Source organism: Falco rusticolus, chromosome 8 (genome assembly GCF_015220075.1).
Source record: "Falco rusticolus isolate bFalRus1 chromosome 8, bFalRus1.pri, whole genome shotgun sequence".
NCBI classification, from domain to species: Eukaryota; Metazoa; Chordata; class Aves; order Falconiformes; family Falconidae; genus Falco; species Falco rusticolus.
This window is the reverse complement of record NC_051194.1, coordinates 28,717,348-28,745,242: the sequence shown is the minus strand read 5'-3', so window position 1 is coordinate 28,745,242 and position 27,895 is coordinate 28,717,348. Positions and strand designations below refer to the sequence as shown.

Below are 27,895 nucleotides of genomic sequence, written 5' to 3'. Positions count from 1 at the left end.
CCCATGCAACAGTCTCTGAAAAAAAATAGTCTGAGATGGTATTTTTCATTTATATGTAGTTGGGTATTTCTGTCAGTTCTCTCCTCATTTCACTGCATCTTGAAAAGAGAAAATAATTATTCCCATATATGGGTAAAATGCCCTAAAATTGCTTTTTTATAATGAATGATTGCTGCCTGCTAAAATGCATAGCAAACCTAAATCACCATCAAAAATGTCAAAGAAAACCCAGCTCCTCTTCCCTGGCATAATTCTACTTTCCCATAACATCAATAACCTGAGCGAGGTCTTTGCCAAGTCCTTCATGCTACTCCAGCGCAGAAACTAGTTTCTTGGCAGAGATTGAAGTCCCAAGGGAAAAATGAGCTGCATACCACCCAGGGGCAATGAGATCCTGGGGGTCTCGTGTCTGGTCCATCACTGCCGCGTGGCTTTGCGGGATGAAAGCTGTAGACTCTGGGTGATTTCTAGCAGCATCACTTTCTACCAGCTCTTTCTGGTACAGAGTACCAGTCAGTGAAGGTGCGTACCATCATTTATCACTTCCAAACCTGGATAGAATAATGAAATCCTTTAGTAATATTTTTGTAAATTTGAATTTCTTTCTGAGATTGATTTCATTAAGAATTTCAGTTTCAAATTACTAATTGAAATACTCTAAAAATTATTTTTTTCAGTCTGGGAATAGAGCGCTGATTTGTTTCACTAACTGCAAGCCAGAAGTTTGGAATGCTCCGTAATGAGATATTTCACAAACAATCTTTGTTTCAATTAACTTCAGGGAGGGGGGAAAATACAAAATTGTTGTAACTAAGGCACACGTCTGTAAAAATTAAATGTGTTCCTCAGATGTACTTGGGAAGATAGAAGGATACATTTGTTGAATAAATTGTTCTCAGTAGCCAAGTTCAGGTTTGGCCTGTTGCTCAGTGTATTATGACAACAAAAAGTGAAAATGCAGCCAGGCATTAATTTTTGCTCTTTTTTTTTTTTTTTTGACATATATATATATATATATATATTTCTGTATTGGTTTTGCTATCATCAATGTTTAAGAGGCATTTGGACAAAGCCTGCAGGGATGAACCAGCTGCAGTGGTTTGAGTCTGGCCATGCCGGAGAGGGGTTGGGGTGCTGCACCCCTCTTGCATGAAGAGCTGTGGCAGCCCAAAATGTGAAAGGCCCAATTTTAAGGTGATGGCTTGAGGAGGGAGAGCAAACCCTCACCCACATCACATGGGCAATTCACAGGGTGCAGCCGTGGGGGAGCGCATCCCACGCACCCGAGGCTGCTGTACCTGCCAAGGCTACCTCAAAGGCATGGTGAGGGTGGGGGCTGCGAAGACATGGACCCCTTCACCTGCGGCAGAGAGGTCCCCCAGGGCACCCCGCTTTGCAAGGGCTTCAGCTCATGAGCAGCAGGAGCAAGGAGGTGGCTGTGGCCTTGCAGCTAGCCCCTTTCCCCCCCAGGAGGATGTCAGCACCTGTGGCCACGTGTGTGTGCATGCAAAGCTTTGGAAATTTCCATTTTAATAAAGGCAACCTTGGAGGAGCGTGAGCAATAACCTGTCTGCTCTTTGGCACTGACAGTTAGGTTGTCCTGCAAAATGAGATTTTGTTACCCCAGCACAGCAATCTTGTTATCAACTCCAGCTTACATCAGCGTGCTTTATTAGAAGACAGCAGAACTAATTCTTTAGACATTAAGCAACATCTAGCTTCTGCTTTTATCAGGCTGGCTGAGTGTGATTAAATCAAATCCAGAGGTAAGCCCAATAAACTCCTGGATCTCTGGGCTCAGATATTTGGTCCACCCACAGATGCTCTGAAGTCTGGTGACAGGATAGAAATTAGGTCTTCCCTGCCCAGCCTTTCCCACTCTTGCTGCCTCTTGAAAATCCAGTTTCCTACATCTGACCCATTGTACTTTGGGCTCTCAGGTTTTATTAAGGCAGGGGGATCCATCCCCTGCCTGTTCCCAAGCTCATGTTGCTCAGCTGTGACTCCACGCTTGAATCCCTGCTCCAAAGGGATGGATCTTCACCCCAGTGGGGGCTGCTACAGCTGTGCACGTGATGGATGGTCTATTCCGGCACTCCCATCCCTTCCAAGATAAAATCAGCATCACACAGCTGTCATCATGTGTAACCAGCAGCCAGTCCCAATATCCTGCTTGCACCCAGCTTTTTTGTCAACTTAGATTGCACTTTCATCCCTGAAGGCATCAATTGATTAAGCAGTTATCACAGCTCTTCTATATCTTCAGTGGAGAAATTTATGCTGCTATTCCCACTTCTACCATGGGACTGACGAGGCTGTTGGAGCTTATGGATCAGCACAACGTACAGGAAACCCCACGTTACTGCTGGACATGGCTGGTGGCCACCCCGGGGAGCATGTGCCAGGGCATGTTCCCCTGCGCCTTTCCTCCTTCAGCAAGGGCTGTCTCCCTGCAGCGCTTGCAGCATCCCTGAGAGAAAAAATGGTAGTGATTCATTTGGCCCAAGACTGTAACATTTAATTCCTTTCTCCTCCTTCCCAGAGTATAAATCTCCAGCCAAAACCCTTGCAGATTTACTCCAGAGAAGGAAATAATCTGCAGATGCTGACTTTTCCCAGCTCTTGCCTCACCTAAGGGGCCAGTGACAACTACTTGGGTCCTTGCCAGGTTTCTGGGTGGACTCGTCTTACTCACAGCTTTGTGTTTTAATATTATCCCACAACACTGTTGGCCAAGTATCTACAGAGCTGTGAATTGTCCCCTGAGCTGTCATGACAGAGAGATGTTTAATGCACAATAGCTATTATTTCCCAAATATTGATGCCCTCAAGGCTTGTGGGATCTCCTTTCAATAACTCAGCCTCCTGCCATCTAGGACAGTGCTGTATATAAGAGGACGTATGGTAAAATGGCACAGGAGGTGATTTTTCTTTTCTAAGCATAGATATTAAACAGTGTAAAACCACATTAATGAAGAAAGACCATAGATCTGCCTGGGGGCAATGTACAAGCTTCTCTGCAGGATTTCATTTTGCAGAATGATGCCAGCCCTTGGCCTGGCTCCTGCTCTTCCCTGCTGGCTCGTAGCCTCTGGCTCAGTGCAGCCCTGCCCTGGGCACAGGTGCATCTGCAGGGCATCATACAGACACCGTTGGGAAGGGACGGGGCTGGGGGCAAGGGAAGTGAGGTCCAGGTGGTGGTGCAGCATCCCCTCTCCCCATTTACCCTGCACCATGGTAGCACTGAGCCCACGTCAGAGTGAAACGACTGGGATTTGGCTTAAAGCTCACAGAATATGTCTCCAGGGGAAATTAAAGAAGCAAATTAACAGCAGCATCTTTTATTTTCATAAAGCACTTAAAAGCACCAGATGCATATAATCTGTATTTTTGGCTCTCTAAACTTAGGCTTTCATTTTAAATGGCAACTGGCGCTTGGAAAATTCATATTTAGTGGATGGCAGAGGGAGAAAAGCATGGACCAGATGCACTGAGTTTATTTTCTTTTGACCAACTTGCACAGCTCTGGTGATGCCAATTAATCTGGATTTCCAGAACTGCAGAGAAAACCAGGAAAACAGAAACCACCACTGACCTTGCTATTCAGCTATGTTTGAACAGGAGTGCTTATCGCTGGTATGGAGCCAGGACAGGGCTTTGCACAGCATTGCACGGCCACTGCTGCAGCAGGGCTTGCACCCACAGCCCATGTGAGAGCCATTGCTGCAGAACCAGCATTTGCTGGGACACTGCAAGCCAAGAGGAGCTGGCTCAATTCATAGCTGTCTGACAGAGTAGCTGGGGTTTCATTTTCCTTAAAATGCCTCTTGAAGTCGTGATTGTCAATTTCAAATGGAAAAACAGTTGTGGGTCTGCTCATCCCTCCTGCATGGCTTTGGCATTGCTGTTTGCCAAGGGTCTTTGTCTTTGGATATCCTTCCTTCAAAGTCGTTTGGAAATGGTGCTGTGTATGGAGAGAGAAGAAAATGCAGCGGTTATTGCCTTCCCACACCCTCATTGTTCTAGCTGAACAAGTTTAAATGTTGATATGAAATCTTTCTTTCCATAAACTTTCAACTAAACTTCCAACTACAGCCATTCTTCCTGTAACTGTGCTTTGAAAGCTTTATTATTAACATTACTGGTATTCTTTTACATGACTTTTGTAATGTGAACAGTTAATTTCTCCATCTATGTCCAGAAGGAAAACGTCTTCATTTAACTCAAAAAAATTCCTTCTCACTAAACATGAAGGAACAATGAATAATTTGAGGCACACACAGAGCAAATATTTTATTAACGCTCCGAACACCAAAACACAGTGTGATAGCAGACCTGGGTCAATGTTTTTTTCGCTCTTGTGTTCCCTGGGATAAAACTTCTCCAAACAGGGCTGTGGAGGGTGCACGCAGCTCAGAAAATGCTTCCCACTGCTTCAGCCCTGGAAAGTAAGGGATAAGCAAAATCTCAGCTGCTGGCAAGAAAACCAGCTAAAAAGCAAGGTAATCTGTAATGGTAGGCTTCTATGGGCAAACTGTAAATGATCCCGCACGTCACCACGTGCCACACACTGAGACAACTATTTCCAATTTGTCAAGAGCTGCATTTCTTCTATACCAGTGGCAGGGCTTTATTTTTCATCCGGAGTCTTAATTAACACATCGATAGAGCTCTGTGTTTAAACGCTCCCGGGGCACTGGTGGCCGTGCCAGGTGTGTCCCGGGGGATGGCTGGGGGATGGCTGGTGGGCACCATGCGGAAGGCACCGGGTGGATGTGGCAGGCAGGGTTTGAACTGCCCGCTCTGCCTCTGCAGGCAGCCGCCACCGCACGAGGCTAGGATGGTGCTCGCTCCTTTTTCAGGCAGCAAAACCTCCTCCATGCTGCCACGTCGCAGCCCCGGGGGTGGGACAGCAGCAGCTGCCGGGAAGGTGGCCAGCCGGGAGTGTGTCCCAAGCACCGCAGTGGCATCGCGCCGTGGGAGCCCACGACCCCGAGAGACACAGCCTGCGCGCGTGTAAGTATGGCTGCGGCGAGGCGAGCACAAGCTTCACAGATCGCATTCAACTCCTGCGAGAGGGATCCGTGTTTTGCTGGTGTTCAGCAACAAGGCGTAATCCTCTGCTAATCAGCCCAAGCTCCGGCTGCAAATACTTGACGGCTGAGGGCAGGGTCACTTTGTTCTCTGGCTTCCTGGGGAAGGTTTAAAGGGTTTTGCAGGGAGCATAAAGCAGGTTTAATTCTGCTGGCGCTGGTGTAAACCAGGGTTGGAACAAGTAACCGCAGTGTAAACACTGAGTCTGGTTTTGCAACTCCTCAATCTTTTTAGGGAGCTACATATAAATCTGGATTATGGCTGAAGGGAAGATGTGCAAGAGAACATTATTATCCAAGTTTCTATCAGCCTGATCCAGAAAAAAATCCTTTTCTTCCTTTTCTTTACTCATTTTTAAAGTTAACTGGCTGCCGTTCAAACAGCAAAAACCATCAGGAAATAAATAGAGCACATTCAAACAGGCAAAATCGTAATGAAATAAATGAGACAAATTCCGTGAACTGCACCTAACATGAAAATGAATCTCAGCTGCTCATTAGAGACTGCTGAGCAGGGGACGTGGGCAAATTAAATCATGGGAAGCAGAGGGAGGCATAGAAAAAAGGTTGATTATCTAAATCTCCTCTTATTAACTGCAAAATATTTTTTCAAGATTGAAGACGGTAAAATTTGTTAGTGGCAAGTAGCAAAGCCTCTATGCACTTAAAGTAAAAAGCGAGGAGCTGGGCAGAGCAGAGGAATGGGTAAACAGGGCATATACCGACCGCTTTATCTTCAGGGTGGGTTAGCAGCGAGGAATTCTCACCTGACATACATCCAGGTGTTTGCTTCCTTATGCTCTCTGGCAAAATACATCCTTGCTTTCCCGAGGTTAATTGGGATTTTGCCGTATGGGCAAAGAGGGGGCCATGGGTCGGAGGCTGAGGCGCAGCAGCGGAGCCGGTGGGTGGCGTGGGCAGCGTGCTGCCTGTGGGCGAGTGGTGGGTGATGCCTGGGCCATCGCCCCCCACCTGACAGAGTCAATCCAGCTGTGGTTTGTTGGTCTGTCTGATGCACGGGCCAGGTCACCTGTCTTATCTAACGCACCAGGCTTGCTGAAGCAGGCGGTGGGGGGGAAAGCTTTGCGGCTGGGGAGGTTGTCACCTTCCTGTGCCACTCTGACCGGTCTCGTGGGCATCTGAGATCCAGCAAAGTTTTTAAAGCTCTGCCATCTGTTTGTTACCAGGCCTTTTTCATCATTGCTTTTTAACATACTCATTTTTGCTGTTTTTTCCCTTGAAAGCACTTTGCTGTCTGAGAGGGTGGGGAACGGGGAGCATGCCAAAAGCCAGGTATGCCTCGGTGGTGGTATGGGTGGAATATCATACCGTGGCTCCTGCTTCAGAGGTCACCACTGCTCTTCAGGACTTCCCCAAGTACAGCAATGAGCAGGCATTGCTAATTGATCTAATGGTTCTTGTAGCAGCATGCACTGGAGAAGGTGCACTGCTTCCAACCTTCACTGTTCATCTTCCTGCAGGAGCCTTTGGGACATGTGGAGATGTGGCTCATGGGCTGCAAACCCGAAGCATGTCACAACCTGGACGTTGGCATGAGCAGCAAAGGAAAGCTGGCAAAGCTAAGCATTTTATGCTACGGTCGAAGAGGGGGCAGGAGGAGGAGCTGAGGAACTGCAGCTGCTCGGCATGAAGGCTGTCCCTAGAAATCATCCTTCAAGAAGGAGTGAGAGCCAGGAAGAGAATAAGACAATGGCCAGGCAATGTGGAGATGTCAGGGAGAAATTGTGCCAAACCCACCTTTCTGCCGGCGGTGTAGCAGCCCAGCTGTACAGGGGAGAAGGAGGTGTTCCTGTACAGGGGCTTTAGGGCTGCACCATCTTCTGTGACATTCTCATAAACAAGGGAGGAAGACGTGGCCTTGATGAGACAGCTATTGGGTGGGTGGGAAAATGGTTGCACAGTTAGTCAGGAAAATGATCAGCAGTTCAGTGCCAGAAAGGGAGGTAATGGCGAGTAGGAACCGGAGCCCACTGCTCTTCTGTGTCTCTGTTCGTGATTTGGAGGAGAGACAGGACAGTTGCTATTTGATCTGCAGCTCAGAGGGACTTGAGCACAACAGAGGGCAGAATTACAGTCCAAAGGGACAACACTAGTCTGGAAAAAGTCCATGGTTTCTATTTCAGTGGTCAGGCTGGTAAGTGAAGGCAAGGGGCAGGGGGGTCCCGGTGGGGTGAGGAAAGCTGTCCAGGCTGCGCTGGGAGCCAGGGGATGTCTGTGCGTGGGAGGCTTTCACCCTTGGCTGCTGTGCTTCAACAACAACAGGGCTTGGCTGGAGACAGTCCAAAGGCAGCGATAAAAATAACAAGAGGTGGCTGGGCTATAACCTCTGCTGGAAAACCAGAGGAGATGGGTTAAGAGACGCTGGGGAGATATGGTGCAGTACTTAAGCACAGGACTTGTGAGGAGGAGAAGGGTTCCTCTTTCTCCTTGCCAGTTATGACAAGACATGGTGGACTTAAGCTGTGGTTTAAGAGGGGATGAGCACATCTTTGTGCACTTTCCAGGGTACAGCCCAACATTTCCCGATAGCACACCCTGCCTCCCCCGGCTCCCGACTGTATAAGCTGGGTTTAGCACAACATCCATTCCTGTAGCTCACATGACTTTCCTGAATTAAGTACTTAGCCCGTGGGAATCACACCATTATCTTCAGAGAAACTAGAAAAATAAAGAGTGCATTATAAGGTTTTTATTGTTTTCACCCTACCGTCAACATTCCCTTTAAGAACATCAAAAGATTAAAAAAGCAGATAGAGACATCTGCCAGCATCTCTGGAGATGTGTGCTGCACTTTCTTCTAATCCAGACCAAGTCTTTGGAGCCTCTCCATGCCTTCAAGAAATAGGGGAATTTTTCTTTTATTTAAGAACTGTCTAAAGACCCTTTTACTGGGTTTTAACAAAGCCCTGTGTCAGCACAGTTAAAAAGTGTTGGCATTTCCTCTGCGCAGATTAAAGATGACATATCACCCTTTGCTGCTCAAACCTGATTTACAGCTTCTATTGCAAAATTGCATAATACTTTTTTAAGTGCTCTAAGGCGCAGTGGCAGGGGCGAGGACACAGAGCAAAGTCTGGGCGCATGCTGGTTTGTACCTCTGCAGCATTTGCTATTCCTTCTCTAGGTCTGAAAGAAAAGCTGCAGGGAGCCACCTTCCCCTCCAGCACCCTTCTGCCCCCCAGCATGGCATCACCCATGAGGAGCCTGTGCACCGACCCTGCCAGATACCTCCAGTCTTTCCGTCTCTTCCTCACGAATTCAACCGAGCACCAGTGCATGCATGGCTTCATACAGAGGCAGCTGCCCGCCGTGATAGCAAGGTAACATGGAGGTGGCCACATGGGGCTGAAGGACAACCCTGGGCATGGGCCCACGGCGGTGACGGGCTCGGCTGAGCTGGGGGGGCTGCCTGCAAAAGACAGATTGCTGCTCCCCGCCGGCCGTCCCATCTGTGGGGCTCTGATAGGGCTTGGCTGGAGTTTTGTTTGTACACGCAGCTGAGCGGCTGCTCTTTGGGCTGGAGCCTGCCTAGCAGCGGGGAGATAAGGCTGGATTCTTTCCTTGCATGCAAATACAGCTTACCCTGAATCAACCCTAAAATAGAGCAACAGATATTATATTCTAACATTAGATTTGGCTGAAAACATCTTTTCAAAAGTAGTTTTTTTCAGGTAATATTTAGGCCCTCTCTGCTATGTCTAAATAATGCTCCTGCTTTGCTGGTGCGTGGGTTTTGCTGGAGCCCTCGCTTTGCGGGCTGGCTCGGGCAGCAGGCAGCCGGCATCAAATCCTGCCTGCGGGGAGGCCCTTCTCTGGGCTTGGAGGTTTATGGCTCTGCCAAGACCTTGCTAAGGGATTTTAAGCATGTTACACTCTTCCCTCTTCCTTCCCGTTTTGCAAAATGTAAAACTTCTACAAATAATTGCTCAGCTGCTGTGGTCCTCGAAGCACAGACACAGAGAAGACATGTACCTGCTTCTGCTTGTATGCACATGTAATGAAAGCAGAACTCCCCTGCAAATTGCCATATTAATGGGAAATTGGGAATCTCCAAAGAGCAGAGTTCTGAACCTGGTCCCTCCTGCCAGCTCACCGGCACACCTGTACATGTGCAGGTTGCATTTGATTTTGTTCTGCAGATTGTAGTCTTCATGGGATCTCCAGTGCTTCGCGCAATGCATGTAACCCTCTCTACCGGGAAGCTCTCCTAAAACACAGAAATAATGTTTTTCAGTATTGGAAACGGGAAGTCTACAATCAATATTCTGAGCGTTGGTGGTGGAGCAGGTATGCTATGGACTTCAATATCAATGTGCTTTTACCTTTTTTTTCAAGAATAGAGGATTAAAATTTGCAGAAAGGAGCCAAGTGGGAAACAAGTCTTCTCTTGAAAAGCTCCGGGGGACAGATGGTGTTAGCTGGTGTGTGGCCACATTGCCTAAAAACAGCTTGTGCCTCCTCACCCTGATACTTGCATGTCCTCCACAAGAAACCTTCTTCTGCACCATTGCTCCTCAAGGATAGGGAAAGGCTTGACCTGCCCCATAGTGTTTCTATGCCAAAAAAAAGTGCCATAATCTCTTAGATTCCTCAGATTATTAAATTTTTACTGGCATTGAAATTATTTTCCCCTGTAACTATTTACTGAGGTGATAACTCCTCACCATCGCTGCCTCCTGCCTTGGCTGACTTCTGTTTTGCCTGTACCCTCCGGGATCTACCCTCCCCCACAGCACTGGAGCTGAATGTAAGCTCCAGAAGAAATCCAAAGAGATCAGAAAGAGTGTCTTATCTGAAGTTCACTGGGTGGAAAAACAATACCAATAACATCGAGTGGATGCTTTTCATTAAGTTCTTCCTTAAGTTCCCCCATAATTAAAGTCTATGAATTTTCTAATTCTGCTCTGCCCATTAAGTCATCAAACTTAAATTCTCTATGAACAGTTAATTCAGTTTGAATGCTTTAGTCATACTATCTCCAAAGACTAATCTCAGCCTTGTCAATCTCTCCTAATAAGTAAAAATAATTGTATGTAAATGGTGGGTATTATTTATAAAACAGGCAGTGTGACAGAGCAGGAACATCGCTTTCCAAACAAAGAAAACCATTCTTCTGCTCCCAAAAATGTTGGTTTTGACAGGAACGCTTTAGGCAGGTGAGGTACAACTCCCTAACCAGGGATGCTCCAGCTTAGCATGATGGACATTCAATAACATGCAGGCAAAGCTCATTTTGTGATGCAAAACCCCCAAAATTACCAGACCCTTGCTGCTTTCTGCCTTGTTCAGGTCGTGGGTCCTCGGGTGGTCAGGAGGGAGCAGCTTCCCAAATCCCTAGCTAACCCTGGCTGGTGTCGGAGGGCAGTGATGGAGCTGCTGCCCTGGCCTCACCTGCCCCTGCGCTTCGCAGGGAGAGAGCACGGAAGGGAAGTGTTTCTTTTCCACTTTCCCACCTCGAGAGACAAGCAAACCATTTAATGTAGCATCATATCCCATTACACACGCCCATATACAGTGCCTGTCTTCGCCTACAGCCTCTGCCTTATTAAGTTCACACTCCAGCGCGCAGCACTCTGTACCTTTAAAAACCATAAAAGTCATCAACACTGCTATAAAGTAGCAACTGTGCTATAAACTATCCCGTTACGTAAAACGTTTAATTAGAAACTTAATGGTGAACATAGTGGTAGCCTTTAAAAGGTAATTGTGTTGGAGAGTTTAAATAATTCGGATAGCCTAATTGCCAAATTGTTGATAATGCAAGCTGCCACAGATTTGACTGTAAAATGCCTCAGGACACTTGTTTGCATATAAAAGAGCTAACTGAAGTCAATTAAGGCTGTGGATTAAATTATGAATCAAAAGGGGTGTTTTTTCTGGTTAAAAGCAATACAAGGGTGGTTTGGCCACAGAAGAGTGGAAAGGAATATATTAACCTATCTGCATATGGAAATGCAAAATTAAAATTATTTTTTTATTAGGACCTGCACGCCTTTTCCAAGGGCTAATCCATTTTACAGGAAGCTGGTAAAGCAACCAAAAATCAAAATATTGCAGTAGCTCATTACAAAACCTGTGTTCCCAAATTTTACCACGGCAGCCTGTGGATGACTGGCTTTGCTCTGATTTTTCAGCAGAATACAGGGTTTGCAGTGACAGCAAAGCTGCATCTATTTATCTTACTTCAGAAATTCAATTTCCCTCCCTCAAGGAACATGCTTGCACAGATGCCATGTAAATTTTGGTGTTATCAGTTGATTTAAGAAAGACACATAAGTCTGAAAAAATTGAACTCTTCCTCACTTTTTATGTTAAATTCTCAGGGCTTAAATGAGCCAGTGAGACCTGGGCTGGGGTGCCTGATTTTGACCTGAGGTGATGTGTGGTGGAGCCAGGAGCAGGCAGAGATCTCCTTGTAGTCAAAGGGACCTTCCTGGGGGAGGACCTGGTGTGCTGGGTTGAGCTCTGGGGAACACATTATGGCTATTTAATCCCCAATATTTTCCTTTTGTACCTCACATCTTCTGTGTAAGTGAGCTAACACTAAAGTGGCAGGAGCCCAGGGGCACTGAAAATCATGAGGGTGGGCAGAGGCTGTGCAAATACCATGGGGGCCATCCCTGCACGGTCCCTCAGCAAGGGCCTGTCTGGCTGTCAGGGTTTGCTGGATGATCTTCCATTCAGTACAGAATTTTTTGTTAATTTGCAGGGATTTTTATGATATGGTATTATAAAAGTTCAATATTTGTTGGTAACATGACCCCTGGCTCTATATTATTTGCCACCAATACCCTCTGTCTCACTCTTTCTACCATAATTTATTCTTCTGTTATTTTTTTTCCACCTAAAATTTATTCAAGCACAACAGGCAGACATGAGCCTTAAGAAAGCTAAGCAAGCCAGCGTGATGCTGTCCCTGGACACGTGTCTCAGCAGGAGCATCAGCTCCTTGAGCTTCCTCTATTGTGGATGGGGAAAGGTGACCAAGAGCAATGGCAGCTCATTTTAAATTTTGAAATGTTGGATCTATTGGTACTTCCTACAGTAAAATAATTGTATCTGGCCTGAACAATGTCCAGAGAGAACTACTCCTCCCCAAAAAAAGTACAGTCAGCTCTGGGGTGTTCTGTAAACAGGGGTTAGATAAATACAAATGGTATGTGTAGTATTCGTCATACTTATGGAACAAGTCACAGGACACTTAAAGACAAACAGATATAAAGGTTGTTTCTGATTCCAGTGTAAACACATACTCTTTTCTCCCTCACCCACATGCCCTGGTAACCAGTGAGGTGCTTGGCTAACAATGCTATTACTGATCCTAAGAAATCCTGTCAGGTCCACTGGTGACGGGACCGTCAGGACTGGTGCTGTCAGAGCCACTGAGGATCCTCCCCAGCAGGTTAGCCCATGTCCACAAAACATGAGCTCAGGCCATGCATGACTGTGTCTGGTTTTCCCTTGGCACTGATGGTGGTAGTCAGAGAGGAGGAATGAGGATAGCTGGGACTGGTATTTATATTTTTCTCAAACCCTAGAGCTAAATCTTCAGGGACAATCTGCTAAGAATACAAAGCAGCTACATGTGCCTGTGTGGTTTGTTTTCCATACCTGAATGGCAGGCATAGGTCTTCAAGACTGGGGATGTGATGGTGGTGGAGGTAACACTTGCCTGAGCTTTGCTTTCACCTTGTGTTTCCTGTCTCCCGCTTCCCTAGGTGAGATCGACCTGCTGGTCCTCTCAAAAGTACAAGCCAGATATCCAGGGGTCCCCATCAACAATGACGTGATAGAGCCGAGTGCTGACCAAATCTGCAAGTACAAAGGTATTTTTACTTTAAATAAATTGAATTTACATTCAGTATGCTAAATGCATTAAAAAGAGTTGAACACTGCATGACCCCACATTCAAATGCTTTTTTGTCAGAACTGGCTCTTAAAAGTTAAAAAAACTCACTGTTTTATGCTTTTTTTGCCATCACTGCTCTTCAACAATCTTCAGTCTCATTGCAAAGAACTCTGTGTGGCAAACACTTGGGCTGGACAGACTTTAAAAGCTAAGCAAGGTGGGAACTGATGAATGATTTTATGGGAATAGAGTAAAATCCCCACATTTCAGAAAGTTCTTCCTCCTTCAACTTGCACTGAATCAGGATCTTCCTCAACATCAAAGGGAAAATTCTCCCTCGTGGTAATTCTCGCATATCTTAAAAATCGTTTCCAAATAACAAATTGCTAAACCTCATGGTGTTGCACTAAATTAGTTACCATCCTTTGAATTAGAAAACATGGAAAGGAAAACAAGATGGATAGAAAAGATGTCGTTAGAGCTTGTTTCCTTCCACCAGCCCAAAGGTCTGAGCACCACCGATGAAGGAAAGCCAAGCATTTTCCAGGGAGGATTGAATGTTAGGCAGGAGTGCTTCAGGCAAATTGCCCTACAAATCGAGCATTAAATATCAATCCACAGTTTGATTATCACTGGATTAACACCTACCAGGCTTTACCTTAGCAGGTCATTATGGTCTTGTAGGGAGATGACACCAGCTACAGCGCCGCAGGCGGTGAGCAGTACCTTGCCAGAAAGCAGCTGCTGGATGGATGGACGTGGCAGTAATGAATGAACCTCCTCAGCAGCCTGTGCTGCTGGAAATGCTCCCAACTCGTAAATACCAGGCTGTAAAACTACACTGTAAATTTCCAACTCTCGCTCTTGCTTAAGTCCTTAAAGAAGCATTCCCAGTATGGAACAACTGGTGGAAGTCAAAGGGGAAAAAACCCAATATGGTAACAATCCCTTTCTCCCTGTAGTGGGGGAGTTTGATGTCTCTGGAGGTACCAAAGGCTTCCACGAAACGCATCATTTTTTTTCTATCTGCCTCTGTATCACATGGAACTGATCTTTGAAAAGATGGCTTGTGCAAAATCCCAGGAACTTTTACATCGCTCCAGACTGAGATACTAAAGGATGGGCAACAGAGCATCTGCTCTGTTGATAAGACAGTTCTGGCACTTGCCCATAGCATTTCTGTGCTGTCTGGGCAGTGGACCACAGGTGTGTGGGGCTGGATTTGCGCTGAATTTTCCTAGTGGTCCTACCACCTACCACCACTGGCAGTCCTAGCCTACTTCCGTGAGTTTCTTTCCAGAAGAAAGTCAAAGAAAATACGAGACGTTGTCCTTATTTTAAGTTTTATGCTAAACCAGAAATGAAATATTAATCTGAATTTCTTTCTTTAAACTTTCTTATTTGGTAATTAATCATGTCCCCAGTAGGTATCATTAATTAGGTTTCTCAGCCCTAAGAATTTCCAGGGAGAATTGGAAACATTATCTGCGCCTCCAAGGATTCAGTAGTTATGCTTTCTGCCTAACCAGATACTTTCTCCTTGGGAAGGAGAAGCCAAGCTCACAAGAGAAACTTCATACTGGGATGTGCAGTGATGACAAGCTGAGGTTTCTCTTAGGTTGCATCACACAACAGAGGAACTCCTCAAAGCCCTGTGGCCAGGCTGTGCCTTTCCCTCTTTTCTGGTCCGTGTCCAGGTGAAGTTCCTTGGTGACCGTGGCTGGGGTGCTGGTGACCCCACAAGCTGGGTTGAACCCAGGAGAAAGTTCAGGAAAACTTTTCAAAATGGTTAGTGTGATACATTTTGGCTTCAGATGAACCTTTGGGCAGAAACTTCCCACAATCAGGATGAGTTTGCCCTTTCTGAAATTTTGACTTTAAAAGCTCACCCTGGGAAGCAATTCACTTTTCTTTCTAATGCCTCCTCACCGACTCTCTAGCAATTGAATTGAACCAGATTGCACCAGATTATTTGTGATGGTGATATGAACTGCTGCTGGATGAAGCCTGAGTTTAAAACGGCAAATTAAATCTGAACCACAAGCGCTGGGGCCAGTGACTGATAACTGGAAGCGAACAGAATAACAGCAACAGCATCCGAAAGGGGTGGCCCATTTGCAGCCATAACAGAGAGGAGATAAGCGCTGATGGAGCATTTCTCATCTGTCTGATGGGGATATGTCCTAATCAGAGCCCAAAAGGAGAAACATTTTGATTAGTGGTGTAAAGGCGCTGGTCTTAGCAAATCATGTTGTTTTGAACATGTGTTCTGTAGCTAAGGCTCAGTCTGCCTTTGGGCCATTGAAGTTTTAAATTTATGTTAACTCCAGCGAAGCACAGGAATCGCATCAGGGTTAGCTTTGTCCTGGGGCAATCCCGAGCGCCAGGCAGGAGTGCAGTGATATGAGCTCCATATGCCAGCAGATGGACATTAGTATTCCAGCATCCCCTAAATTATGAAATTATCTCTCGGTTTTGCTGCTATAAAAGGCAAAGAAATGCAGTGATGAGCCAGGCCCTTGGTATAATTTATTCCTTGAATCCACTTCTCCAGCTTTCTGCTTTGCTCAGTTGCTGGGTGTGCATTGTATCAAGGTCTGAAAGCACACCATGTGTCACTCTTTATACTAGTCTTTGCTTTAAAACACCATTATCCCTTTCACCTGAAGCAGTTGGCTGAAAGGGTGGGATTTTGAAAAATTATTTGAACACTTCAGAAGCCAAATGTCCAGAAATGGCTCCTTGCCCAGGGAGCAAAGCTCCTTCCCTTTCCCACCATCCCTGTGACACATTTCCAGAGTGAGCCATTTGCTTTCTCTTTCTCGAGCTTTTAATTGTGCTTCTCTCTAAAATAAAACCCCCTTTGATCCATCCTCGAGCCCTGTATTTACTTATTCAGTCTCTGGGGTATCCTTTGCCATGGCCTGGCTTCTGCTCAGCTACGTGGGTCTTGCACGGTACCTAAATGAAGGGTCCATCAGCTCTTCTTGCATTTGCCATCAAATGTGCCCCTTGTGGTCTCCTAACTGGTTATCCCAGCCAACACCTTTTAATTCAGCTTGAGCCAGTCATGAGGAAGAGTTTCTTTCTTTTTTTTTTAATGAGGTAAAGACTAGAAGAGCCCAAATGAGGGTGCAAAGGCAAAAGCATCAGACCCTCTTAAGACTTCATCCTACAAAGACCTTTCTCACATACGGGCTCAAGGTTTTAAATATTCCACTGCTGTGTTCTACTGGCACCAAAACTCTCTACCTAAATATGAGTTTTGGATGTATCAAAGCTCAGAATGGAAATTGGTCCTGTATTTCCAATTGAGATATCACTGTCCTGCCTTCTGTGTTTCAGAGCGTGTGGCTGAGACATCAAACCTTGAGAACGTAAAGTTTACTTGGCATGTGGAGACAGCTTATGAATATGAAAGTCGAATGAATGCAGAGAAGAAGTCTAAAAAATGGGACTTCATTCACATGGTCCAGGTAAAAGTCTCTGCAAAGTAAATGTTGTCAAAGACTTGGCTGTTAAAAGTATGCATGAAGTATGTGACCTCATTATCCACTCTAGGGGGAAGAAAGGTGAGTTTATTTCCCTGTAATTTAAAGTACTTAAGGGTAAATGAACTGCAAAAATGAAAGATGGGTTACAGCAAAGCAACTTTGAGCACAGTAGTCCTATTAACCAGGCTGTGGGTGGCAGTCAACTAAAAATACATTTCAACTAGTGTTTTCAAAGCTCCTTGTCCTCTCCATGAAATTGCCTTTTTATTTCCAAGTTTATGAAAGCCATTACAAGCCACCTTCACTGCTAAGAAAGGCAAATCTCTTCATCCCAGATGAGTGAATGAACATGAGCTTGGTCCCAGGACAGCCAGGAGCAGGCAAGGCAGTGACAGCCCCCAGCGTGCAGTGTGAGCCTGCTGCCCGCTGCTGCGCTAACGTGTCTCGTGGTCCTGCTGCTTTTCTGTCCAAAGTTGCCCCCATTGCATTTCTTTTACCTAGTGGTACCAGTTATAATATCCACTTGGACAGTATTGTGTCTCCGTAAGCATCTCCGCTCTTTCCAGATGCTGTATTACGTGAAAGATGTCCCAGCGACTATCCGGTACTTCCACAGCCTCCTGGAAGCACAGGCGAAGCTCCTCATTATCCTGGTGTCAGGTGAGAGCTGCCCCACCACCATTACACCACATGGCAAGAGCCATGAGGACCTTTGGGATTCCTGTGAGTTCAACACAGGCCAGCTAGAAACCAATGCACGTTTTAATTTACAACACCCTTTATCACCGACAGAGGTGCACTGAGTAACAAATGGTGCCCACTGATCTACGCCCACTGAACTCTGCACACCACCTATATCTGTGCAGCTCTGTGCTTCAGACTGTAAAGCCGAAGGCTCTGTGGGCCAGCAAACCCGTGCCATGGGCACAAAATGTCTTTTCTCACCTTTTGCCCTTCCCCATCCTATAGCCTGGCCAGTGATGGATGGCAGCAGAGAGCCCTCCAGCAGGCGAGAGGCTCCATCCCACAGCTCTCGCTTGCAAGAGCTCCTTCAGCCTCTGCTATTTTCTGTGAAAGGCTTTTCAGGCTGGGCACCTCATTATCTCACTCCCAGAGACTAATGGCATTAAGCAAACAGCTACAACAGGACTCGGCTGTGCCATACAGCAGGTGTTAGAGCACATATGGTTCATTTTCTTCTCAAACTGCCCATTTCCTTAATATCATCGTTTTGGGTGGAAAAGAGCGTTCTTAGTCTGTTCTTAGGCTCTGTGGCCAAACCAGTGGGAAAATGTGGGAGCGGAGTAAACAACAGCCTTTTAACACTGTGGGCAAGATATGCTAGAGGTAGTGCCATGGTGAGGTCTAGTTTGACTCTAGAAAGCCTTTACCTTGCCACATAAGCCACGGAAATTTTAGTTGTGCAAACAGTTGCATCTCATAGTTTTGTCAAGGATGTTGTTACTTGTTCAGAGGTTTAAGCTTAATTTTTTATTGGATTTGGATATGTCTGCGAACTGTAATGTGTTTGATGAAGTTCCTTTTTTGTGTTCATGAAGCGTCCACCGTGAAGTGACACTTCCCTGACCTGAATTTATTCAAAATATTTTTCTCCAAAGAGTTTTTGGTTTAAAGTGTTTTCAAGCAGTTCACTGCAAGAAATCTGTATTTTAAATGATCTGATTGTAGATGATTTAGAAGAACTGTTCCTGTTCTTTGGCTGAACCAGAATAGATCATAATACCAGACTATTGCTGATTACCTGCGTATAGTTAATTGAAACACTTTTCCAGTTGCTCAACCTGTCCCTTTGGATATTCGTGAAATATGAATACAGGGAGGAACATGTGTCTATTCAAAATAAATGTGATTAAAAACTTGAATTCATCAAAAGTATTTGAAATCCTCTCTGGGCCAGGTGAGGCTGTGTTTTCTGAGGGAGCAAAAAGGAGCAGAAATTGTTGGGGCCAGCAAGAAAATAGGAGAGAGGAGCAGGGCTCAGAACAGCAGAGAGGAAAAGATGAGGAAAACCTTGGGGGAAAGAAGAGTATCAAGAGAGGGGAAGGGGAATTGCTCTGAAAATGAGCACTGAAGCAAAAAGAGGTACTGAAATATAAGCAGAACAAAGGTAATTTCAAAAAACAAAGGTAATGTCATCTCCAACACAAACACATTAGGATGTGTTAATTAAAAACCAGTCTGGGAGTAGGATTGGTGGGAGAGGGCTTGGTCAGCTGGCGAAGGCTGCAGTCCCTCCTGCCCCGGCCCCGCTGGGAGAGCAGGCAAGTTGCAAGAGCTATGCGGTGTTATTTTTAACATATTTAAAAAATCTGTTTACATCGCCTTGAAAACAAAAGTAGTGCCATATGCTGAGCCTATTGAGAGCTATTATAATAATGCTGCGTTCAGGTAGTGTATAATTGCTCGGCTCAGAGATGGCACTGAGTCACACAACACTGACACCAGCAAATTTTCTGCAATTAGTGCTCTGCATTCAATTTCCACCAGGTGAAAGAAAATATTGTAGCCCCTCTTCTAAACTCCAAACTGTTTATTTGACTATAAATAACTGTTTGCAGATAAAGCATTTGCAAAACCGACGAGCAACTGGTTTTAGTAGTTATGGAGATTTATAGTCATAACTCTCAAGAGCTGCTCATTAGGCTCAGAGTTATTTTCATCCCATCCAGTCATTCTGGGTGACCCTTTTAAAGTGATTTATAGCAGAAATGCTGAATCAGAGATCCAGGCTGAGAGAAAATAAAGATGTGAAGACATACTGGGGGGAGGGTTCACCTTACCCAGCTGGTTTTCTTTGTAAAGGGTCCCTTGAGAAGAGGTGCATGAGCAAGTGTGGGCTTGGCACGGGCTCAGTTCTGGCGGTGATTGCGGTGCTACAGGAGCCTTTTCCTTCCTCATGCTTCACCTTTGCACACCCACACAGTATGCAGCCAAAACGTCCTTCTGGCACGGCTGCGGCAGTCTGCTTGGGGTGAGGGGCAGCCCTCTCGGTGTCCATGCCCAACAGCATGTGATGGGAGCCAAGGCTAAAGGCTGGGAGGATGGTGCAGCTTCATCCTGAGCTCTGTCCATCTCGCCCTTTTCTCCATCACACATCCAGCTGCATGGACAATGTGATGAGAGTTTTGTACCCTACGTATTTCACGTAGCAGAGAGATTGTTTACTGGTACTAAGTAATTCAATGAAGCTCGTGTGTAGCTCAACCACAGGGTAACTACGTGAAGGAATAGTAGAGGACTTGGTCTTCCCAACAGGCAGCTGAAATCTAGGGAATAGTTTAAATCAAGAAGATGGCACCGAATAGCTAGTGCTCAGCATGTGGACACAGGAAAGATGTCCCTGTGAGATACTGCCTATGTGCACGAGGCAGAGGAGTGCAGCGTGTTGGGAGTGGAAGAAGGGAGGATTGGGTGCACTGAGCTGCTCTGGCCTCAGCTGGGGGCTTGGTGGGAGGTGCTGGAGCTCCAGGGTAGGTATGCCCATCTCCTCCTGCAGCCCCAATCCCAAGGCACAGAAGCAGGGAGGCAGATGTCTCCACCACATGTCCCAGCTCTGGAGAGATCCCACTCACAACGAGAACAACTACTGAAAAAACGGATGATCAAAAATTTCTTCAAAGAGTGTTTTTCCTTATTCCTGAGCATTTTTCTTGTGGTTTATCTCTCAGAAACCAGTGGCTGGGAAAATCTGTGGAAGAAGTATGGGTCTTCCTTGCCTTTAGATGATCTCTGCTCTTACGTTTCTTCTGCTGACATCAAAAGGATACTGGATTCAGCCGGGCTGAAGTACCAGGTCCATGAGCTCCCATCCTCCATGGACATAACGAGCTGCTTTGTTGAAGGGAACAAGGATGGGGAGCTGTTGCTGGATTTCCTGACGGAAACTTGTGAGTTTTCAAAAACTGCTCCTCCTGAACTAAAGCGTCAAGTAATGGAGGAGTTAAGAAAGCCTGAATGCAGCGAAGAAAGAGATGGGAAGGTGCTTTTTAATAACAACCTGAGTGTCATAGTGATTGAGCCATGAGTTAACCTCTCCTTGCCTCTTGATCCAAAGCAAATAGCCAGATACGAACTGTTAAAAGCTGAAATACATTTTCCAATATTTTGTACGTGGCTCAGTTAACTTCAGTACTGACATATAATTTTTGGAACCTGTTAAGAAATCAATGTTAATGTCTTTTGTTACAAGTAAACTTTAATATCCAATTAATTCTGCACTAATTATGAATGTGTAAATCACTAAGCAGTTAATTTTGCTTTATCATATGGATGTTGTATAACAGATGTAACTTGCACCAGCCGCTCAGGCCCTGCAGAAACCTGACCGTTTCCTAAGAAATAATCATGAACTGTACATGGTTTCAGTGTCTTCATTTAAAAACTTTCTATGGACCAAATAAAAAAAATTACAACTTCTCAGTGCAGCTGGCAAGAGTAGAGGCTCAGAATGACTGACTGGGTGGGATTTCTTGAGCTTGTGACTTCAAGATCTCACACCTCCAGTTACTGTGAAAGTGGCCTCACACCTTCAGCACGTGCGATGGTTGCTTGCTCCGGCCTCTGCAGCCAGCTCCATCTAATGGAACTGATTCCCTTTTCCTGTATTTTTACTTTGTTTTTATGAGGTTGCATCTGCAGAGTGATTTCTGTACCAGGTCCACGCTGGCACTGCAAGAGGGAAGCAGCTGAGAATGGTTGAGGTGCAGCAGTGGTAATGACCATCCCGGAGAGGTAGATTTCACCAGCGAGCCCTGACCCAAAGCCTTTGCTCGGAACCAGCTACTGCTGTCGCTTTGGCCTTTTTGCTATTTTCATTTAGCCACACAAACCTGCTGGCCACAGCCTTTCTCTAGCCTGGCAGCAAGGGCCATGCATAGCTTGTGAGCTGTGTAACAATGAAGAAGCGAAAAGAAATTCTGATGCCAAACTCACAGGTTTCAGTGGGATTTGTTTCATTTTCAATAGAGTCATGTCAGGTAAAACTGTTCAATATATAGTATACGATGTTCAGCAGGAAGATTCTTTACCTCCTCGGTCCCTTCTCCATGCGGAGTTGTCTCTGCTCTTGTAGTTGATGCATGTGTTTTGCGAAATGATTTTACAGCTTTAAGAAGTGTTGCGCTCTCTGCAAGGCACAATGCATAGTGGGATACAATAGGGTTGCTTGAATGAATTTAATAGTCTGAATGCTCAGTTTATCCCATGAGACAGGTGAGGTTTATGCCATTGAAATAATCTGACTCAGTGTTGAAAGGGCTTACTTTAGGTAATACTTCAGCTGTGAGCAATTGTATTTTATTTTTGCATATATATTTCTGATACAATATATATTATTAATAATTTTAAGTGATTTACAAGAAACTATATGGGGTGTTAATAGCTGGTTTATGTTCATTTTAGGGTGAATTATTTGAAACACAGACTTGTCTTGGTGATCAAATATTGATTCCAGTGTATTTTAGAATGTTTCTATGGTATTTCTCAGTGTTGAATGGGACAAAATCTATTGCTGCTTTTACACAGTGCTATGTACAGATTCCTGCATTAGAAGACCCCAGTGTATCTGTAAGCAGCTACAGTGACAAGCAGGAAAGAAAGAAAAACTCTCATTAGGACAGATTGCTCCATGCATTTCTAATGGGAAACAAATTAAAGTTACAATTATTTTTGCAGCTCTTTTGTGCTGTCAGTGGCCTCTTATAAATGGTGCTTGCGAAGGGGTTGACCGCTGAATATTGCCACATCAACCCTGTCAGGGATGACGTACCTTTGGGAGCCACAGAAATGCTAGAACAAAAAATACCCCAAAACCCAACAACAAAACCCAGCAACAAGATGCACGTGCAGGTCCTGTTCCTTTTGGGTTTAGCAAAGGTAAAAAAAAAAAAAAAAAGAAAAAAGAAAAAGAAAAAGGCTTTTTAGAGTTTTTAGGCAAGGTTTGTTCTGAAACTGTGCAAGACAGCAGGAAAGACAAGGAACAGCAGAGATGGTCTGGAGAGAAGAATAGGAAGAAATGACCATACACACACAAACAGGACATTCACGGTGGATGCACGTATGAGCCCCTTCCCCTCTTTAATTGGAAAGGGAGAGGCTGGGGAGAGGGAGTGCCTGCTGGGTGCGTGGCATTGCACGGGGTCTCATTTAAAAGCTAAATTCACTGAGGGAAAAGGCACTTTTACCCCAGGCTGGAGAAGAAAACTCCTTATCTAAAAGCAGACACGCCAGAGCAGTCCTCTGCCACTAGTTTTGCTTCTGAGGAGAATTTCATTAAAAAACTGGGGGGAAAAAAAGATACAGCAAGCTCCATTCTGTATATGCAGCTGCTTCTGTTAAGGGACTGGGGGAAAACTGAATCAGAAGAGCACCCTTAAGGGATAAATTATTTTTAATTTTAAATTTGTAACACACACATTTCCAAGAAGTACTGTAACTATTATTTAGTAGGAAATGAGTGTGGGGAAGCACAATTTTATGCTCATTTGACCATAAAAACTGAAGGAATTTTTGTAAATCTCTCAAACAGCCTCCTAATAGACTGCAGAACCACTTTTTCATGCAAGAATTGCCCTTAATTGTACAGCACGATACTGCTATTCCAGAGCATGTTTGGGCAGTCCAGCCTTTCCATGGGCTGGCATTTATGCAGCAATTTTGAGCTTACCTGTGTGCTTTCTGCACCAAATGAATTGTTTTCCTCTCAGAGAGCCTGCCTTATCTCAACCAGCAGAAATTTCTTCTGAGAGCACACCTTCAGACCAGCCCTGGTCTTTGCAAACCCCCAGGTGGATGTGTGAGCCAGCGGGGTGGCCCTTCCTCGCTTGCACCCCTAGAAAGTGAATGTATAGGCTTTGTGCCAAGAGCAACGGTCTTATACCAGCACAACACTGACTGAAACAAGCCAGGCATCAGGCTACCTGTCTTAAAAATACACTAGAAAGGGTCCTGCAAGTTCTTCATGCATGCATGCCCCTTTCTGGCCAAATATATGTATCAGAGATGATGTGTAAACATTTTGCAGAAATGTGACTCTGGGTGAATGCAGTCCTTGACGTTGCATCTATACGTCCATCAGAGATGTCTCAGAACAGTGTTCATTTTTAAATTGGGAGACATCTTTTTTTCTCTTTTCATTTCACGGCCACATAAACCTGGAATATACTGATTATATTACAGGGACAGGAGAAAAAAGCTGGAGGGAGGGAGGGAGGAGGCAGCAGGCAGACACCCGGGTCTGTGTCCCCCTGATAAGTAAGCGGGAGCTCGTGGCTTTGACACTGCGTCAGGTGATTCTGTCCCAAAGTAATTCCCACTGGGGTTTGCTGTGCAGGGAAGGGAATAGCCCCATGTCCGTGGATGAGGCATGGTTGGAGCGATGCCACACGGGAAGGCTTGTGGAAAGCAAAAGCAGGGGGAGAAAAAAGCGGACGTCCTCCAAAGGAGCCCAGTCTCCACGTCTGTATCGCCTCTGCATCAAACCCATCTGCCTGAGCAGCTTCAGGGCTGTTACTTACATAGTCATACACAGAAAAATATCCTCACTGCTTTGTTAATCACAACAGCAAATTGAACAAATGCACTTAGAGCTCGGTTGCTGTGGCCATTTCACCATCGGTGTAATTCATGCTTGCAGCCAATGACAGGATTTTTTAATGCCGTTACGCATAAGGGCAAAGTCTTCATTTTTAATAAAAATACAAATGCTAAAATGAAATGGATTAATATCTAATTTTACATCTTCATTTACATGATGTGCAAAATTATCTTAAATATTTGTTATGGATGGAGTGGCTTTCCACCAATTTAGGCGCTTTTTTTCATACTGGAGAATGTTAACATAAATTGTAGCATAAATCATTGCCTTGTAGAGTACCAGAAGGCGCATATAAAAACCCATATCTTTACTGCACATATTTCCCATTAACCATAATCTATTAGTAATTGAAGTTCATTACAAATTCTTGTAGACTTTATTGCTATCATGCTGCATGACATAGTGAACCTGGCTTGCATAACAAGAAGTCCTTGCTGGGAAATATCCTATTAACAATGACAGTGCATTTGTCATTGTGATAATAAATCCAAAGCTGCCTGTAGATTATAAATTATTGCAGCGCCATTTCCACTGTTGTAGTTTAAAAGTTTTGTCAGCATTTCCATTTTAAACCTCTGCTTTACAGGCAGTTATAACTTGACCATAAAAATCTGCAGTGAGCTGAATCTCAGCTTACAAGGTCTCAGTCCGAGAGCGCGTTTCTTCCCCAGTGAGATTCATATTTCATCCACACAAAAATCCTAGAAGCAGAAGCTGTGTTTATGGCAGATCTTGCCTTCTGCATTTGCATAGCTTCTAATTGGAAAAACCAGGCCATTTGACAAGCAATTTGTCCATAATATTTCTAGAGACTGTGGTAAAATTAAAGAATATATCAAAACAAAAGGATGGGAGCTGGGCTGAGCTGAGTGTTTGCTGGTCTAGAAACTGAAAAAGCCTCAGTCCTTATCTCCAAGTTCCACAGACTTTGGGGAAGCATTGGGCAAACCCCACTTCTCTTCAAAGGAAAAATTGAAAAGAAATGATGCTACCCATATGCCTTGCAAAGGTGCTTTGAGGATTAATTACTAACACTGAAATTCTGGCATCCATTCAAGTCATCCTTCATCATGTCTGTGTAATTCTTTGAGCTCTATATAGGTTTTAAGTGTTATTAAAAGAAAATTGCCATAGAGTTGAACTTTAAGTGTTAATTATGACTCGAGATATAAATGACATCAGGCCAAACCTTTCACAATTTAACTCTGTAATTGACTTCAGCTCACTACACCAGGGGATATCTATCTAGCTGAATGCATCTGTCCATCATATTTCTCAAGCACCTATAGCAATGCATCCAATTAGCTGGACGTAACCATTACGTGTCACCAACTCCTAAATAATGTAGGATGAAGCCTTCACCTCCCTTCACCTTCACTTCACCTCTGGGAAAACTTTCCCTCCCACCAGCAAGGCCAGGTTTTCACATCATCCTGCAATACATGCTCTGTCTTGAAGAAGTGCTCCTGCTTTTATGGGGTGTATAATGGATTTTGCAGTAAATATAATAATATTTGTCTTTTCACATCAATGTCTTCCATCTCAAAATGCCCCAAATTACTTTAAAATCTTGATATGCAAAACCACTTCACTTACCGCTGAGGTGTAGCAATCTCCCGGTGACATTCAGCAGTTGTTGGATGGTTCACGGCACCGTTTCACAACGATTTATGGCAGAACGAGGAGGAGGAGGAGGTGGCTGTCAGCAGCCGAAGTGGCAATGCCATGGAGCAGAAAGCAATTACTTGTGCTGGCACAGAGCAGGGACACAGGTACTAACGTGTCTCCTCCAGCCAAAATTGCCATCAGCTTACTGCTTTCCCTCTTGCTTGGCAGCAGAGTGGTGGGACATTGGGCTGGGACATGGGGCTGCCTCAGGATGAAGCCTAGTGCCCACCACCAACCTGGCACCTCCAACAGCTCATGCTGGTGGTGGGACCAATGGTGCCTACCATCAATGGGTTTGACACAAGCTTTTGTGTTGCAGTCTTACCTGTGTGTGGTGTCCTGGTGCTCCTTCACACCAGTGGCAATGGCGAGCTCTCCTACAGCTCACAAAGTCAGCCTTCATTAGCTTGTACCTCACGTTCAGATCTTCACAATTTCCTTGCACATCAAGAGGCACTTCACTGCCAGCCTTCGCTCCCCAGCAGAGTTCATGTAGAAGGCAGGGATGGATCTGGTGAGTGTAAGGGGAAAAAAGTTATCTAGCCTTTTTGCTTTAATGTAATATTCCTTGTTCCACTCCCAAGTGGATGTGAATAGTACCTAACAGAGATGCATGAATGTGTGGGTCCAGGGTGGTACTGGTGTGATTGAGCATGGTCCTTTTGACTGAGTGGTGAAATAAGCATTGGAAAAAAAAATCACTACAGCATATTGCAGATTTCTCACTCAGTTTTGTATATTCTAACTGTATTATCAAGTCTCCAGCCAAAAGACCAAAGACCAATGAACATGGAAACAACCAAATTAGTGACTCTGAAATCCTTCAGCCTAAATAACGTCATACTTTCCTACTTAAATAGAATATAAGGACCTAATAGCTTTGAGACTCTTAATGCTATAAATACATTTTGGTATTTTTATAACCATGATTTTGTGGAGGTGGCAATGAGGTATTATTTTTTTTGGCAAGGGTAAGCAGGACACTTGCCAGCAAATACAATCTCTTTGTTTTCTTAAAGAAAATGAAATGACAGTATTTGGAGGCTGTTTCAAGGATCTGGTATGTTACAGTGGATCCTGGCGGAGATGAATTAGTGGCCAGAGTATAGGTGATCTTGCCAAAAATGAATAGCAATGCAATTTATCATACACTTCTGTAATTTATTTCACGACCATGTATTAGATTAGATAAAGACAGAAAGACATGTGAATTGGATGGACTGGACTAATACGGAAAGCATACACCTTCTTTTATTGAAGCTGACAAGAAGATTTCTGTTGCCTGCATTGCAATCAGAATTTGGCTTCACATTTTTAATTTGCTTTGAAGTATGATCTCCAGTGATGAGAAAAATGCTAACTCAACATTAAAGTTTGTTGATGGTGTCTGCTATTTCTTATTCAATACAAATGTGTTCCATCATATATTTCATATTCAATCCATGAAAAACTGTAAATATAAAAAGCACTTAGAAGCTTAAAAATAGCGGTAATAAGCAGCTGTGAAATCACTGCAAACGGGTACATGCTACATTGTTTTCAAGGTAAGAACCCAATAGTTTATTTTGTCCCCTTCCAAGAAAATCTATACTTCAAACCCCACTTTTCATACCAAACTGGTCTGTCTGTAAGACAAACAGTCTGCAGCTTGGAGTGTTTACCTACAACAGCAAAAAGATGTGCTACACTGCCTTCAAATTCAGTAATATCACCAGCTACCTTCTTTAGGCTCGTTATGAACCAGTGATTGATATCTGTTCTTTTGCATTGCTCTCCTCTCATATCTCTTTGTCCTGCTGCTATAATCGATCATGGATTTTTCCATCAGGCTTCATGTCAGATTAGGATAGTGAACATGACTTGCTTAGAACAAACTGCTTCAAAGAGCACTGAGGCAAGCTCAGGAGTCGAACAACTCTAAAAATGATTGTTTTGGGCACATCCATGAAGACAGTGCGACAGCAGGAGGTCAGTAATACGCTTTTACGGTAAGGGTTTGGGATTGCCTCTCTCTGCAAAGCCTGTCACAGGCACATACGCTGCTGTGGGGCTGATATTTCAAGGGAGGAGCAATGATCGGCTCATCATTTTCCTGATTCAGGAAGGAATTTCTGCTTAGCAGTCAATGGAAGTGTCTGGCAGGGTTTGCACACAT

The 27,895-nt window shown here is 44.7% G+C and overlaps 1 protein-coding gene and 1 long non-coding RNA gene across 4 annotated transcripts; one reads left to right on the top strand and one right to left on the bottom strand.

The window, feature by feature from the left end:
- Positions 1-1,668: 1,668 nt before the first annotated feature.
- Positions 1,669-8,428, bottom strand: LOC119152804. The gene is made up of 5 exons (XR_005105916.1): positions 8,343-8,428; positions 6,852-6,984; positions 4,336-4,441; positions 3,596-3,964; positions 1,669-2,470 (listed from the first exon to the last, which is right to left on the bottom strand). It is a non-coding gene; the product is annotated as an uncharacterized LOC119152804 (long non-coding RNA).
- Positions 4,787-22,150, top strand: HNMT (histamine N-methyltransferase). Of its 3 annotated transcripts, XM_037398495.1 has the most exons (8): positions 4,787-5,016; positions 6,575-6,777; positions 8,239-8,434; positions 9,349-9,401; positions 12,833-12,940; positions 16,309-16,439; positions 17,024-17,117; positions 20,147-22,150. In XM_037398495.1, exons 2-8 carry the CDS (start codon positions 6,741-6,743, stop codon positions 20,500-20,502), a joined length of 975 nt encoding a protein of 324 aa, XP_037254392.1. In that variant the 5' UTR covers positions 4,787-5,016; positions 6,575-6,740; the 3' UTR covers positions 20,503-22,150. The 3 variants fall into 3 exon arrangements, with proteins under 3 accessions (XP_037254392.1, XP_037254393.1, XP_037254391.1); XM_037398496.1 differs by lacking the exon at positions 6,575-6,777 and having other exon boundaries at positions 4,788-5,016; XM_037398494.1 differs by lacking the exons at positions 4,787-5,016; positions 6,575-6,777 and having other exon boundaries at positions 6,996-8,434.
- Positions 22,151-27,895: the final 5,745 nt, after the last annotated feature.